The sequence below is a fragment of the Sturnus vulgaris genome, chromosome 4 (assembly GCF_052056855.1).
Source record: "Sturnus vulgaris isolate bStuVul1 chromosome 4, bStuVul1.hap1, whole genome shotgun sequence".
NCBI lineage: Eukaryota > Metazoa > Chordata > Aves > Passeriformes > Sturnidae > Sturnus > Sturnus vulgaris.
Genome location: NC_142246.1, coordinates 23,707,923 through 23,724,901, shown reverse-complemented (window position 1 = coordinate 23,724,901; position 16,979 = coordinate 23,707,923). Strand labels below are relative to the sequence as shown.

Sequence of the window (16,979 nt, the reverse complement as noted above, 5' to 3'; positions counted from 1 at the left end):
ATATTCAACAAAGATCCATCTTGAATGTGTTGATTGCCACTGTTTATACAAAAAATCAGAAAGGCAGTTTTAATTTCTCTTCCTGCCCCAGTTTCTTATTTTGAGGGATTAGTTGCCTTTAATTTATCCTAATCTGGGACTCTGGACTTTCATCTTAAGTAATATTTCTCTTTCTGTGTAGATTATATTTGTAAGGAGAAGTTGGTCATCTGCAATCTGTTGCACTACATTACTATGTTTGACAATGTTTTAAACTTTTACTGTATTTAAAAACAAAATCTAATGTTTATTAAATAAGTAAGAGGAAAAGAACTCACACCCATATGAATTGTATCTTACATTTATTGTGTACTCTCAAGTTTATCTTAATGTTTTTTATCTCAAGATATGTTTGTCTTGCTATTTAGAAAAGACGTGCATACAGTAGAAGTAGGTGAGACTGACTTCTCCTTAAGAGTCAACAGTGTAGTATTTCTGCTTGTTGCTAAAGTAATTTTAAGTGTGTGGGTCAACAGTTTTTCGATAATACTGTTCACTAGAAATAATCGGAGCAAAATCACCTATGAGAAGATCTTATTTCTTCTGGGGGCTCTCTTGGAAGTGATCTGATAGTGTCTGTGGCTTCCCATGTTGAAATCATCTTAGGTAGATCTATTCATGTTTGGTCTTTTCTTCTACACTTAACTTTTCTATTTATGTGCTAGATTTTTTGTTAGAAGTTTTGGAAGACTGATTTTTAAATATATGTATTTTTTATCTCTAGGACATAGACATGCACTATGAACCTACGGACACTGCTGCGATGGCTCGTACTTCCAATCTCAATGAAGAACTTGGACAGGTAGATAAAAGAATTACCAGTTCTAACTCTTTTGAAATTACTGAAATTATTCATGTGAAGTTTTATTTAAAAAAATATTCTTGCCTTAGTATTTGCTTATTTTTATTATCTTTGTTTTGTCATATATTTTTAAAAATACTTTGCAGTATGAGCGAATTAAAACCAGTATTACGTGAATAATCATGTGGTAATCAATGTGTATATGGTGATCACAGAAGATTGAAGTGTATCAATAAAGTTACAAAATCAAAGGAATTTTGAGCGTTAAGGATGTCTGTGGCACAAAATTTAGTTTTAGTATATACACTTACGATAATGTGTGTCTTCAGTATTTCATTTTTTTCACATTCTCTGCATTCCTCAGAAAAGACAGTGAGTATCTTAGGGTTGAATCATAGTTCTACACATATCCTCTTCTCTTGCCACTAAAGCCTGGAAGCTGTGAATGGAATGGGGGCTCATGGCTGAATTAAACCCTGGACATTTGGGCTTAATTCTTCTTTACGCTTTGGAGTTCTCTTTTAATACTGTAAAATCAGTTTGACTTTTCACAAGACATCACCTTTTACATGTTGTTCATGATTAGGAAGTATGACTTAGTATAAGTGTGCCGTGGGCACAGGGTGTGCTTCTAGAAGAGCTACACGTGGTGTTTGCTCTTTCACTCAATTTGCAGTCTGGCTTTAAAAACATACTAAGCTTTACACTGGTAAAGCTTTATACTGTACACTAGTACACTGCTCTGGGAAATAAAATACATGCTCATTTAATTGAATTGTATTATGAACACAAGTATGCATGTTTTTGCATTTCCTAACCTAGAAGTTTTCATAATTCTTTGCTTTATTGCATGTGTAAGTTGACTCTAGCTTTCCAAAACCAATAAATAATAACTTGGATTTAGCCATATAGCAAAGCAGTCCTAGGGACTAATCGTGCCTTTTGGAAAAACCAGTTGCAGGTTAGTATGCTCTGTGCCTTGTCTACATAGAGGAGTACAGGGCCTTTGCCTGCTGGGTTTAACATGTATGTGCAGAAAATTTTATTATTTTCCTGGATTTGAGAGTACAAGCTCCTCTAGTGGAGAAGAGTCTTTGTTGAATCTTAGCTTTCCTTCTGTTTCATTTTACACTATCTGTTTTTTCTATCTCTGCGGGTAGTTTGTTATTCACATTCCCAGACACATTCTTTCCTTTTGACTTCAGTAGTTTTTGTCTTAATAACAAATTCTCCTTCACCATCAGGAGCTAGTCAGGCTTCTTGGGATCTCCACTTTAATTTTTTCAATAGATTCTTAATTTGAGAAGATTTTTCTAGGGAGACCGAAGGACTCTACTAAAAAGAGCAGGTTTCTTCTTTGAAGTACATGAAGGTTGCATATAATGAAGAGATTTTCCCCCAAGAGATATTCAGGTTTTAAGAAAGGCAAAGCTTTAGTGTTGGGAAAAAAGGTTGAATTTTCTTAGCTGCAATTCCCACTTTCCCATTGTCCTCACACAAAAAAATATACAATTTGCTACATAAACCTGACACAGAAAGATTTCTTCTAACAACTGATTTGGCTAAGGCATAATTCCTGAGAAACATTTTTACTAATACATAGCATTATTAGTCTCAGGTATAATGTAGTTAATTCCTAATTAAGAGTCCTTAGAATTTTTTTTAATTAGAATTAAATTTTAATTAATTGAAGTTTACCTATGACTCACAGAACTTTTGGTTCATCACAGATTACCTCATTTCTTCATATATTAACTTTTTTCTTAAGCTTAGGCTTAAACAAAACTTAAAAATAACACAGGTTCATGTACTTCAGCTTTGAACTTTAAAATGCTCTACTTAGAAGTTTCTGGAACAGAAGGGTTTATAATGCTAGGGAAATAGGAAATGTAGAGTAGGCAGAAAGAAATGTATTTCTCCTTTTCCTATAGTTTGTCATTTCTGAACTGTTGTGCTTTTATTAACATTTTGGCTTTAAGAAGGTATTTCTGTGTCAAAAATACCAGTTTAGAAATGCATATACTTTTCTTATCATATTGCTTTCTGTCCAAAGTTCAGTGTTTTACTGGCTAAGTCATTGGTCTTCACTAGTTTCTTGTACTTCAACAAAGTGTTGAGTGAGGGATGGTTAAATACACCACCATGCACTGAAGAGAACTTAAATGTCCTGACATCTCAGTTGATTGATTTCTTTGGAAAAGGGTATGAAGGTTGTGCGTCTGCCATGTTTGTGTATTGTTTTTGTTGTTGGCTTTTTTCCAACAAACTGTGAACATTGCAGAACAGGTAAAAATATTTCATATGTTGTTAGTCATGAATTGTACTGGATATGTCACTATCTGCTGAATGTTGATGTATAATGGATTTTATCATTCATTTAGGTCAAATACATATTTTCTGACAAAACGGGTACCCTGACATGCAATGTCATGCAATTTAAGAAGTGTACAGTAGCAGGAATTGCATATGGGTAGGTATTTTTATATACTTCTTCATCTGTGTGCCTCTGCCTGTCCATATGTATCCGTGCATTAAAACTGTAGTTAAAAAATATCCTGAAAATATCTACAACTCAGTCATCTTCTTGTGACTATAAAATGTTACTTATAAGAGACAGGATCACTTCTGTCACGACGTCTCTTTTTGCAAAGAGGAACAAAAATAAAGTTGAGATACCACAGGCTTGCTGCTGTAAGGCAACTTCAATATGCATGTTTTTGCCATCGTTTACCCTGTTTTGTGTTGTTACAAACAAAAGCCTGAGGGAGACTTGAAAAAACTTGGTTTGTTATAGTTTATGAAATCTCAATAGAAAGACCATATTTTTGCAATTTTCATTGCAATATAGGCACAAGCAAAATAGTTGCAAAACGGGGTTTTTTGGTAATTTTGTTTTATTAACTAACTACTTTTTTTAACACGTGATCCAAATTTTTGGCATTTGTGATTCTTTCTCCTCTCCCTGTTCTGTTTTTCCCTGCTTCTTGTGCAGCCATTGCCCTGAGCCTGAGGATTGTAGTGTTCCTTCAGATGATTGGTAAGCTCTGCAAATCATTTAGCTTCTGCTGTTTCTTAAAGAGTCAGGCTTAAAAATACTGAGAAATATATTTAGAGATGGAGCTAAATGTGAGACAGTTTACTGCTCAGAAGTTATTTCAGCTTTGAATTCACACAGACTGCCATCTTACACAAAGTTATGCTATCCAATTTCTATGGCATTAGGTTCTGTACTCTGAAATAGAATCTCATAGAGTCCCTGAAATATAGTGCAGTCATTCTACTGACATTCCTGGTGCTATTCAAAATTTCTTATTGGATGGAAAGTTTTGTCTTTTATTACATATCTGATACTATGGTAACTTTAATCACACTTTTCTACTGTTAGTAATAATCAATAATATATTTAGAAAAAAAATCCGTGTTAGAGTGAAAAATACGTAATGTTATTTTGCTATTTTACTTCCTCCAGATAGTTTTAGAATATTAGCACTACATAGTTCTTAACTGGAACTGAGATTAGAGCAGCCAAATACACTTGGGACTAACATTAATGTCTTAATGGGGACTTAAGGAAAGAAAAGTCTTGGCTTCCTTTCTGCTGTCATCTACATGAAGCCTTGTGCTTCTTCATCATGTTTTCTTAAACTAAATATTTACAATACCATTCAAAGTAAGCTCAGATACATCAGAGAAAAAAATGTCGTTTGCAGTCTTTAAATTATCACTATTTGTTGAAAGTGATAACAAGACAATATCACACAAAATTGAAATGTGTAGTCATCTTTTGTTAAAAATATCTGAAGGAAAAAAATCTTTCCTAAATTAGAATTAATAATCGTTTGTTTAGCTAGAGAAAAAAAAAAAAACCAACCTGAAAAATTCCTTCTGCAACACATAAAAAATCTTAACCTGACCTGAATATCATTATTTGATGTAGAAGGAAAATGTTTCCTATAGATGTGTAAGTGTGCTTAACTGCGTAGAATTTCATTAAAACAATGCAGTGCTTACATGAAATTAAGCATGCTTGCTTATAAGCCATTACTGAAAAAAGGCTGGTTTTGACTAACTCACAGAAATAGCTTTATGAGCACATCTGAAATGGATAAACTGATATCTGAACAGTAGTTTAAAAAAAAAAAAACCCAAACCTTCTATAGTCAAAGAATATATTAGAATTACCTGTAAAATATGGTACTTGAAATTTCTTGGTGTGTAAATCTTTTACAATTAGTAAAAACTGTGCCAGTAACATTTCTAGACTAACATGACTAATATACTAAATATACTGAAGTCCAATTTTTTTTTCTTTTTATTAGAAAGAATTGTTTTCCACTTCATTAAAACTTAGGCCTGCAAATATTTTTCTGTATTTTAGCACTGAGAATGTGGAAAATTTTTATTAGAAAGCTTTAAGCAAACAAAGCTTAAAGCTTAGACTCTAAACAAACATAATGTGTCTGAAGGTGTTAATATTTGGCACTTAAAGATCTACTTGCTTTGCATTTAAAAATGAAGTCTTGGTGAAGAATGTTTCTAATTTTTCACTTTAATTATAGTTAGAGAAAGTAGTCCTTGCATGGCTGTGCAGAGGAGGTTCTGCATTTTATATTCCTCCATGGTAGTTACTGGAGGACTAAAACAGCTCACTTCTGGTTTTCAGAGAGAATCTTTAAACTGCCTTTGATGTATATGACTTATTCTTCAACTTAAAGCATCAAATGTATTTATTCTTTTGTAAAATTATGTAATCCAAAGCAAGACCCAAAGTAAATGAAAAAAAAAGTTCCTTCAATTGGATTCACTTTTCAGCATTGTTTTGTTTCACTCAAAGTCGTCTAGATTGTCTTAATACTTAGCTGTAGTATTAAGACTGTAGCTGTAGTCAGCTGCAGTATCAAATCTTCCTAGCAGTATCTGCATTTTTGAGCTCTCACATTCAGCCAGAATATTTGTGCGATATGGGAAATGTTAGTGTGTGACTTTATTTCTCCAGAACCATCTCCTCCTTGCATCTCTTAAGTCTGCACTTCAGCATTGTTGTTGTGTCTTCATCTTTCAATTTCGTATGTTCCTTTTTGATCATCAGTAATAGAAAGCAAACCCTCTGCATTTAGACTTCTCTGATGTCTGAACTCATTTGTTTACCTCTTTCAGATACCAGACTTGCTGTTCTGCAAACATTCTTGATGAAATGTGTTCTCTTCAGGCATATATATTTTTTTGTGTCCTTTCTAAAATCTCATTCTATAGATCAGAAGACAAGAAGCTTCATTCTTACATTGTGGATATATTTTTACTTCATCCTTCATTACCTGAATTCAGCAGAGAGACTTTGCTGGATTTAAGTATATTTATATAAACCAAGGATTAATAAACTTTGGAAATGTGAAACAAGTACCTTTTCAGTTCTTTCTTTCGCAATATGTGATTGCAGCCTTTATTGCAGCAGTTACAGCCCTAAACTTGTGTTTGGATGATTTGTATATAAACTGTTAAAATCATGCTAAGAATGATCTCTTTTTTACTTAATTATTTCCAGGCAAGGCCCACAAAATGGAGAAGAAAAAACATTTAGTGATGTATCATTACTGGAGAATCTTCAAAACAACCATGTAAGTTATATAGAAACAATTACTGTTTCGTGAGATGAAACCATTTCTTCTAGTAATTCAAGAGTATGTCCTTTGAGGGAAAATAAATAAATTGTGTATTTATACAAAATCAGCATGACCTCATGAATACTCTTTTCATTGTTGCTGATGTATGTTAGTTAGATCCTACCTTTCTTTTCTCCCCTCCTTTTTTGTTTTGATGCTATGGCTCAGTTAGGAGTTTGAAGTAGTCTTGTGTTCTTCTTTCTCTGGCTGTTTACCACTACTCCTGCTGTTCAGGTGATGTCATGACATCCTTGAAAGCTTTCAGGATAAACCAACTTAACTTACATCCTGACATGACTTACCTGGGCTTGGAGAGGAGTCAGGAGTTAATCGTATGCATTGGGTTTGTGTGCATGCTTCCATGTGGTTAGATCTTCAGATGATGAAATTAAAGAGGCATTTTGGAGGCTGATATTTACCGAAAAGAGACAATACATTCCTCAGGAAATTAACATGTTATTTATGATCTGATTAAGAAACAGTACTGTCATTACCACTTTCTGCTTTTTGTTTGTACAAGAGATTTTTTTTTATTGCCTAGTCATAACCAGCACCTACTTTAAACAGTGTAACTGTTTGTTCCCTTTTTGAAGAGTGTAAGTAAATAGCTCTTCTCTTTTCTTAAATTTTGTCCTTCCAGGAGGCTAGCTCCAGTTTAACTACAGACAGTAAAGCATCTTTTTCTTACAAATGGGGCAGTTTTTAATGGTAGACATCTGAGAGCAATTCTCAAGTGTATCTAAAGCAAAGGGGACTCTTATGCTTACCTGCACAGGCCATTTATATTTACAGCGCTAAGTAACAGGGAGTGTGGCATAGTTGGAAAGAGGTATCAGCTATTAATGCTGTTGCTGAAATGTCCTTGGTGTGCAATTGTTGAATCTTCAAAGTTTCCTGGTAGCTGTGTAGTATTAAGTATGAGCATGCAAGCTATAAAAATGCATTTGTATGCATCTTAAAAATTCACGTTCACATTCAAAGAGAGGTTTCACCACTCTGATGTATTCTGAAGTGCTTTGGAAAAGAATTTGTAATTCAGTTTTCTGAATACATCTTAGAGGATCTGGGGGCCCTCACTGGAAGAAAGTGAGAACCTGCTCCCATTAGTGTTCCTGCACTACAGAATTAAATTAGGTTTTCAGAGATTACTGTATTTTATAGAGTAATTTTAATGTTATTCTTAGTCTACTGCAAATCTGAAATATCGTAAATATCCTACAAGAAACCCTCAGCTGAGGTGGCAGCTGCTTTGAGCTCACAGGCAATGCTGGGGTTTCTTTTAATCAGCCATTCAGGGGTCAGTTCATTCATTTTGCAAATGCCAGCTGTAGTAATAAGGTTCTTAGCTGTATTTGTCAAGTCGAGTAAACTATTCTACTCATATGTTTCTTTTCCCCCTCTCTTGGCTAAATAATTTTGAATTGTCTCCACTTCTTAGACTTTTGAAGGGCCTGATATATTCATCTAAATGTCTTCTTTAAAAGCAGTCTGATCCTGCAATATTTTCCATTTGATTTTTGTTTGCTACATCTTTCAAAAGGTTCTCGAAAAGTGTTGTCAACTCCAGTACTAGACAGAAGTAAAAGAGATTATTTTTTAGTAAAAAAGACAGCATCCAAAGAGATTTCTGTGAATAAAGTAAACTTCCTTCAATACATTATTCATACTTACCTTCCGTAAAAATTATTATTTAAACTGTTCAATGTTTCTGATTAACTAATTTTGATTGTTATGATAGCAAATGTCACTAAATTCTATTTATATACCCAGTATGTTAGCACAGCAGAAAGAAGTTATGATGCATGCTGAAATTAGTGTACAGATAGTTTTCAAAGAAAAGAGGTACCTTTCATTAAATTTTTGTGGGCTATTATTATTATTAAGACATTTTGGTTATTTATTGCTTAAATAATTAATCAAACTCTGACCTCTTTTTTCCTTAGCCAACTGCACCTATAATATGTGAGTTCTTGACAATGATGGCAGTGTGTCATACAGCAGTTCCAGAAAGAGAAGGTGATAAAATTATATATCAAGCAGCATCTCCAGGTGAGATTCAAATAACCCAGTGAATATATTTTATCAATTCAGCATGCAAATTTTATTCCGTTTATTGTTTTTGAAGAATCTTCCAAAATTAAAAAAAAACCCCCAAACTTATCCCTGAAAAAATAATTGGTATTAGCTAAAATCAGTTTTGTAAAAAAGGATTTCAACTTTTTTAAAATTAATACATTTGAATGTCCCGTGGATTTTGTAAGGACAAAGAATCAGTAACCATACAGCACTACTAAGGTATTGTCAGATTGCTATGGAAATCTAAAGGAAGTGCTCAGAAATAAATAAAAATCAAGTCAGGAGACAAATTCATGTCCTTGCATATTCTATAAGCCTGTTCTGTACTTGGTAACCATGATGCTAATTTAAAACAGAGACTGTGCCATCAATACAGAAATTGTTTTAATAGGAGAGAAGTTGTGATAAATGCTGTTAAGGATTGAGAAAAGATTATCTTGCAAAAGGTCTGTTTCAAGCCTTTTGTGATTCATAGACAATTTTTGAATCAGGAAATTATGACCAAGGCAGAATTATTAAAATATGCTCAGCTCGGGGAAATATGATGGGGAAAATTGCCTAAAGTGCATAGATTCTTCCTTGACTCCCCAGCTGCTATCGCTCTGAATCCTGTCCTTCAACAGCTGAAAGACAAGGGCAGAGGTAGTGCCATAAATAAAGTTAACTAGCTCATGGCATTGTTTTACTGGACGTTGCAAGCAAACTCCATTGTCCAGTGGCCTGCTGAGGAAGGTGCTAACCTAGGTGCTTTGAAGAGGGTACTCTCATTGCTGAGCTGAGAGGTGTGTTCCTTTCAGCGTTTATTTTCTCTGAACTTTAAATTCATTTCATCAGTTTTCACAGGAGAAACAAAGAGTTTGTTATGGCACCAGATTTAATTCTGAAATCCATAAAGGAAAAAGGAAGTGAAACGTAGAAAAGCCTGGACTGTGATGATTAAATCATGATTAACAGTTTTCTGGTACATTTGTAAAATAACTGTGTAACTTAACTGCAGATGAAGGAGCACTGGTCAGAGCAGCCCGGAATCTTCGTTTTGTGTTCACTGGAAGGACACCTGACTCAGTAATCATTGAGTCTGTAAGTACACTGGAGTGTAACATTACAATTTACTGGATTTGCTTCTGCTTTAGTTAAATAATCTAAATAACTGCATTATGATGCATTTGTATGAACATGTTGTTTGGTTGGTTTTGGTTCATTTGCTTGACTTTTTATTTTTTTTTAATTATTGTCCTTCTTGTTCTTCAGTTAGGACAGGAAGAGAGATATGAACTGCTAAATGTCCTGGAATTTACAAGGTAAACTTGTATTTGATGTCTTTTTGTGAAAATACTTCAACACTTCTCTCATGGATAAAAATGCTTGCATTTTCTATATTTTTACAGGCAAAGTATGCATGTTGTGTAGCTTGTATCTGTGACAAAGCAGAGTACATGATTAAGATTACACCTCCTGATTTATTGTAAAATATTTTCAGAGGGATTTTTTTTCTCGTTGTCTACATTGTGACTGATACTTTTCACTTTTGCCTTTGCTCAAAGATTAAAAACACCTTTGATCTCAAAACTTTAAAAAATCTGTGAAAAATAATATAGGAGAGTACTGAAAGTTCTAAATGTATTTCTGAAAGCCCTGGCACTATATGATTTATTTAAAAATCTGTGTATTTATCATGAGTGATAAAAATAAATTTTGCATTTGACCTTGAATACACTTGTATAATTATGACTTGCTTAAACACTCTAGATTGAGACTCATTATCTTCTGAGCAGTATCACTACAGTGTTGACCATTTGGTTTACTTGGGATATGAGTTTATCACATCTTTTTCTTTTAGTAAAAATTTTGTGTGAAAGTTCTTGGAGTTATAAATGTATCCATAAGAAATATGGGTGCAGTTTCAATTCTTATGTAGAGCTGTTTATATTGTATCTGTGTATGCTGTCTGTGTTCTAAATGTTTGTGTAGGTCTTCTGCTTACTTTGGCACAGGATAAGGAAGAGATTTGTATGTAGAGGAAGTTCCTTTTTTTCTTAAAATGATTGCTCATAATTATGCCTGTGAAGAGTGATTGTTGTTTTCCTTCCTGTCGTGTTATATTTCCCTTGAGCTTAGCTAAAAACAAAACAAAACAAAAAAAAACCAGTCCAATGCATGACTAACAGACTGAAGATGTATAAGTTGTGTGAAATCAGAGTAATTTGCTGTATTTATAGTAATAGCAATAATAAAATGTAATAATGAAAGATGCAACAGAAAGTAATTTTTGTAATTTTGAATGTCTTTTAATGTCTGTTTGCAATTAATGTTTGTTTTATATATTGTAGAGGACATACATAAATTTTTTAGATTTATGTCATGGTTTCATTTTTTTTTGCAGGCATTGCTTCCATTTTATTTTCTTGTAAGTTAGCAAGTACATAGTGCCAAGTGCATTGCTGTTAATTTGACTTCTGTGCAATTTCATACTGTGTTTCTGGAGTAGCAGTGAAGGAGTACTACTTTGTTTCTGGTTTTGATCTTTGTCTTGATTTCATAGAATTTTTTTAAACTTCGGTATAAGTCTAAAATTGTAATTTAAACAGTGATACTTTATGGAGGTGGGAGAATTGCTTTTAACTCTCGACCTTTAGTGGTATAAGTTTTTTGGTAGCTACTGATCCTAGAATTTTATTAAGTATTCAGTTTTTATAGGTGTTTTTGTTCTTATTCTGCAATATTTAGCTGTGCTTGGAATTGACTTGTTGGAAGCACTAGAGGTCACCCGTGTTCCACAGCAAGAGAAATTTTGGCTCCAAAACAACACTGTTTTTATGGGTAGGAGCATGTACCTTCAGAGAAGTAATCTGTTTTGAATAAACTGTTGAGTTAAGAGATTGCAGGTGTTCCAAGTTTTTCCCAGTAAAAATGCAAATTCATCTCTTGCCACTTTCCGGTGTACAGGCTAGATAAAGACTCCTCTGCAAGTAGAATGCAACAGTGTCAACATTTGATAGGACAGTCGTCCAGAGAAGCATGTTACAGAAGTAGAATTTGTAGGAGTACTTGGTAGACTTGTTATTTCTGGTATTCTCTTATTTCAGTGATTACACTTGCGCCTGTGAAAAGAGAAGTAGACTTTTACAATATAGTAATTATACTTTGTTCATAGCAAGGAGGTAATTGTCAGTCTAACTGGCAGGTGAGCATACTACTGAAAGTACTATATTAATAATTCTTATAATTAGTAAATAGCGTCTTAATAAATTGTGCTGAGTTTACGTAGCCTCCAGTAGATAGTCTGCATAGTCTGCTGCAGTACCTTTAGTTCTAGGAAGTTAAAGGTTGTTCAGATTCTCTGCTGTTCAGGCCTCCCTGTACTGGTAGGGAAGGAATTGTGCAGTGTTGTCTCTGTACTTGTATTCTGTCACCTGGTGCTGTAACAAATAGAAAAACTGCAGCTGTCTCTTGGCAGCCCAAACCAGTTCCTAGGATATGTGTCTGCAGGGCAGGGGAAAGCAAAGCACTGTGTCAGAGATCCAGAAGCTTAGAAAGTCTTATGTTTGGTTTCAGCCTGTGCCAACTATGTGCACTGTCTTTTCGCCTGGGCTAGTTGCAAAACTGAGTAAGATTTTCAGTGTGTGGTTGCTTGTCACTTATCATTAAGGATAAGTGATGTCCACTGTAGGTGCACAAATTGCACATCAGTCCTTGCACCAATATGTCATTTCTAACAATGCTGCTGAATGAGGTTTTGATTTGTATCTGCTTGTTCTCCTAGAGGAAAGAATTGTATTTTTAGTACCAGAATTAATTTCACTGGCAATAATAGTAATAATAATAGTAGTAATAATATCTCAATGTCTGGAGTCTATAGTACTATCTATTGATTTAATGACTGATTTTCATCTATATACCTAGGGCATACCTCCATAGCCTAGCAGAAATCATCTGTGATAGTTACAGTTTAAAGCTTCTTGTCTGAATTCCTATATTTTTGGTTTATGATGCCTATGGATTTGCCTCTAATTCATACTTTGATCAGTCTCTCCTATGTGATTGCTTTCATGACTAATCCACATTGTTTTGGATGTTGTACCAGGAAAACAGAGTATATCCTAGAGCATTTGAGGCCTTACCTCCTCTCAGTCATGCAGAGAGCTCCAGAATACACTGATTTTGTGACTGAAGGCCTGATACTTCTAAAAGTAAAAAAAAAAAAGAAACAGTGGCTGACAGAGGAAGCACCAAAACCTCTGTAGTGGTATTTGTTTTCTGTGGTTGTTTAATCTTAAATCAAGTCAGATTGTAGAGTAACTATCAAACCTATCAAGAGCAGCTTCTGGAAGTGACAAAGTTTGTGACTGAGGGAAGTATTTCTGTCCCTTTAAGATACTTCTGTTTATTTACAATCCCATTGCAACTCCATGGGAATTACCAGCTATTCTGCCTCTTTGTAATAGCCCAAGGGGTTACCCAGCTTGCAGGTACATAGAGATCACAACAGTGGGTTTGCATATGAGATTTCATAGCACACAAGGACATGGGGGCTTTTTTTCCTACTTTTTTTTTTAATTACAGATTATTAAAAATTACTGTTAGCAAAGGAATGTATACAAACACACCCTGAGGATGGCTTGCTTGGGGCTGGTTCTTAGAGAGACTCCATGTTGGCTACAAGTAAGTAATTTGTGTGGGGCACAGACAGAAGGGAATGCAGTCAGTGGACGCTGCTAATTTCTGTATGTCACTTGGGACAGCCGGTAGATGATGGTGTATTCTTTTAACCCAGGTCAATTTTATTTTTCCAGATTTCTGTCAATTCCTGATTTCATATGTTATTTTCTCCCTTTTCCAGACAAAAAGTTCTAGTTACAGTTTTTTGTTTTCTGCATATTGATAGTATCAGAATGTGTCCAATTTCTAGGCTTGCAGGCATTTTCTCTGTCACTATTTCAGCAAATATCTTCTGTTCAGTTTTTTCCTATTGTAACCAGGTCATCTTTGTGGCTGCTCACATCACTTCTACGGAGAACAAGCAGAACAAAACAGTGGTCTCACACTGATAGTTATTTGTAGTTGTGCAATTTAGTGGCTTACTGTACTTCACCAGGAAAAGGAAATAAAACTGTCACTGCCATAAAAAAGCTCATAAAAAGTTAGAAGTCCTTGGCAGTAACTCTTGGTCATTAGCTTTATTGCAGTTTTACTAAGAAAGTGTGTGTCAGTCAAGATTCAATATCTTGTCTGTACAGTTAAAGTTCCAGAATGCTGCTGGAAAAAATTGGTTATTCTTTGGTACATCTTCAGTAGAATAATATGCAGCTCCATGCAAGACTGCAAGGTTACAGTCAGCTGGTATTGCAAGTACTAAACTGCTGAGTTTTCACCTGTCAAGAGCAGATACATCAAATTATTGTTTGTACGCCCCCTTACCTACTGTAATTCCTCTACTATTTCTGCATTGAACATTCAGGCAAGTCTAATGAATTCAAGTTGCAGTAGACTGGATATTCTTGACCAGAATCAATGTGGATCTGAGATTTACTTTTGTTTTAGACAGCTTAACTGTAGTTTAGATGGTTCTAATTTCTCCAGTGTTGCCTTAAGTAGATTCCCAACTGGACACTGTTTAAAGCTTTTTGGAATTCTACTTATCTGAGGTTTATAGATGAAATGGAAAAGAAGTTGCAGTAGTTTATGGCTTTGTATGTGCTTTTGTACAATATTCATGGTAACCATATCATTTAATATTGCTGTTCAGAAATTTTTACTCAAAGGAAAGTGCACACCAGATGGGATTAGGAAATGTTCTTTTGAAGATACTCTTCAGCCCGTTACTTCACCTATAATTGCAAATTTCTTTCCTTCACTTATGTCTACGTTCCATTTGCAGGTTGTTTTTCATAGCAGTCTGAACTTCAGGAACCATTCATACAATAATGCTCTTTGATGATGTATAAATGGGATCCAGTTCCAACAGGAGCCAGAAGAACCAGAATTGTTAAAAGACCATTTATTTCCATCTCTGTTTTATTGTGAACTGTTGTATGAGAAATGTTTTGTTCCCTGAATAGTTTCTGTAGATTTATTTATAAAGTTGAAATTTGAAAGACTTATGATATAAATACACATCTTGACAGGACATGATCTTGCACCTAAAGAATGCTTGTTGGCAAACCTCAAAGGGAAGAAGACAGAAAGCAGACTGTGACAGTCTTCTCCGTGCTTTCCTCTAATTTCTACCTCAGTTATGAGGACAAAAAGCAAAAATAACTTGGATTTTATTAACAACTGAAGGCCAGAGAGTAGTTAAAATTACTCCAGCCCCTTTTCCAGTTCTTAGCATACTGAAAATTTCGTGTGATAAAAGAAACTCTGGGATAACAGTAATAAGATTGCAGGACAGTACAATGTATGAGCAACTCTGGCTGGCTGGGAAGGAAGGAAGAAAAAACTGGAACAGTCCATGATGCATTACTTCTTTATGGTATTGATGGAAGTGCTTTGTGCTTTAAGGTGCTTTTTTATCATCAGTATACAGTATTTAGCTGAAGGTGAAAGTTCTTAATATCACTCTGATGAGAAAAAGTCCTATAGAAGTATGCATAGAAAAATAGCATTCATTTTAATTGTTAGACAGTAAAACTGTTTTCCATCTCAGTCAGCTGAGAACATAATTCAGAAGAGATAGCACTGACTTTTTATCCTATGTATAATATATGATTTATATTGATATTATTAGGTTAAGTATTGGTGGGTGTTTGTATTTATGAACCACCTTATATAGATAATTTCTTTCTCTTTCAGCACTAGGAAGAGAATGTCAGTGATAGTTCGCACACCATCAGGGAAGTTAAGACTCTACTGCAAAGGAGCTGTGAGTTTTATTGCTTTCACTGCAACAAAGATTACATGCTGTCAATACAAATACAAAAACAAAAGATTGTAATAACTGCAGTCAGAGCATTGAAAATGTGGGGAAAGGAATGTTGATGTACCTCTTTCAGTTTACATTGTTTTGCTATGTGATGAACTAGTTAATGTCTTTATTTACTAACTGCCTCTGAAGGTGTGACAGACCTGTTCATCCTGTTCTTTGTACTGCACTAATATCTTTATGCTTCCATTAATTGCCTCCTCCAAGAAAATAGATGAGCATGTATTAATTACTTACTGGAATAGCTGAGCATGGATCACTAGATAGAGATAATAATCTAGCATAACTGACTAGATGAGAATTTTAACCAACCATTGATATTACACGGAAGTGAATTTTCCCAAAAGCAGGACCTGTGGAAAGGTATCCTTATCATAATGCATATGAGACTGGCAGAGTTGCTCATTAGTTCTGGCTCTGTATATCAAGTCAAGTTTGAGGGGGAAGGAGATGAAATTCAGTTCCAGAATGGTTTAAGAAAAGGAAGTTTGTTGAATATAAATGTCCATTTTTTATCATCTCAAGTGAAGGAAAAAAACCTGTTAAGATTCTGTGTATTAAGTTGGCTACAAAAAAATCTGAGAATGGCAGTTATATAGCATTAATTTTGCTTTGTGGATGTAATATTAAGAGAAGAAGACAACTATTTGGCACTTTTCAAAATAAGGGGCAATAACATCAAAAATGTAGAAGAAAAATCTGCATTATATCGGAATTTTTAAATTTAGAAAATCTGAGGATATGAATGTCGTTTTTTAATTTCTGAAATAAGATTATTATTTTTGATGCTTAAATAATACAGTTCTATTTTTCTGCTATTTTCCTACATTATATGTATTGTCTACCCAACAAATAAATTATTTTTTCTATTAAAGTGTTATGAATTATATTTATTTGTTTTGTAGGATACTGTAATTTATGATCGTCTTGCTGAAAGTTCAAAATACAAAGAAATCACCTTAAAACATCTAGAGCAGTTTGCTACAGAAGGTGGGTGATATAATTCAATATAAAAATAAATAAGAAATTCAGTTACTGCTCAACATTCCAGTTTTTCAATTTTGTCTCGCTGTAGTGTTTTACTCATGTTAAGTTTGAAAATTATGTTTTAGCAATGTCTCCTTTAAGAAAAGTCTTCCTTTTCCTAAGAAATTTCAGTAATAACTTCATGCTTAAAAAAAGCTTAAAAAACAACCCACACACCCACAGAGTACACAGTAGAATATTTTAACCAAAACATATTTTTCCAGAGAGCAAACACATAGCACATTGTTACTGTGAAGATCTCATTTCCCATGGTCGCTTTCATGTCCCATGCCCAGTGAACGCTGTAGGGATGGCACACAGGAAGGAGTAGCCAATGTAGAGATGGTTGGAAATTATTAGCATAGTGCTTTTGAGGTAGCTTTTAGCTGTATTGTTTCTGGCACCAGTCCCAATAAGGAGAGTTGCCAGCATCTATATGGTTTGTTTTGGTGTC

At 34.3% G+C, this 16,979-nt stretch overlaps 1 protein-coding gene across 4 annotated transcripts in view; it reads left to right on the top strand.

Moving 5' to 3' along the window:
• Positions 1-16,979, top strand: part of ATP8A1 (ATPase phospholipid transporting 8A1) — a 103,868-nt gene that overhangs the window by 32,730 nt on the left and 54,159 nt on the right. For 2 of the 4 annotated variants that reach the window (XM_014871080.2, XM_014871079.2), the window contains exons 13-21: positions 764-841; positions 3,223-3,311; positions 3,834-3,878; positions 6,384-6,456; positions 8,445-8,550; positions 9,575-9,657; positions 9,829-9,878; positions 15,370-15,439; positions 16,405-16,489. In XM_014871080.2, coding sequence (XP_014726566.1) covers positions 764-841; positions 3,223-3,311; positions 3,834-3,878; positions 6,384-6,456; positions 8,445-8,550; positions 9,575-9,657; positions 9,829-9,878; positions 15,370-15,439; positions 16,405-16,489 — 679 coding nt within the window. The remainder of the gene's footprint in view (positions 1-763; positions 842-3,222; positions 3,312-3,833; positions 3,879-6,383; positions 6,457-8,444; positions 8,551-9,574; positions 9,658-9,828; positions 9,879-15,369; positions 15,440-16,404; positions 16,490-16,979) is intronic. The other 2 variants (XM_014871081.2, XM_088163312.1) reach the window with 1 other exon arrangement.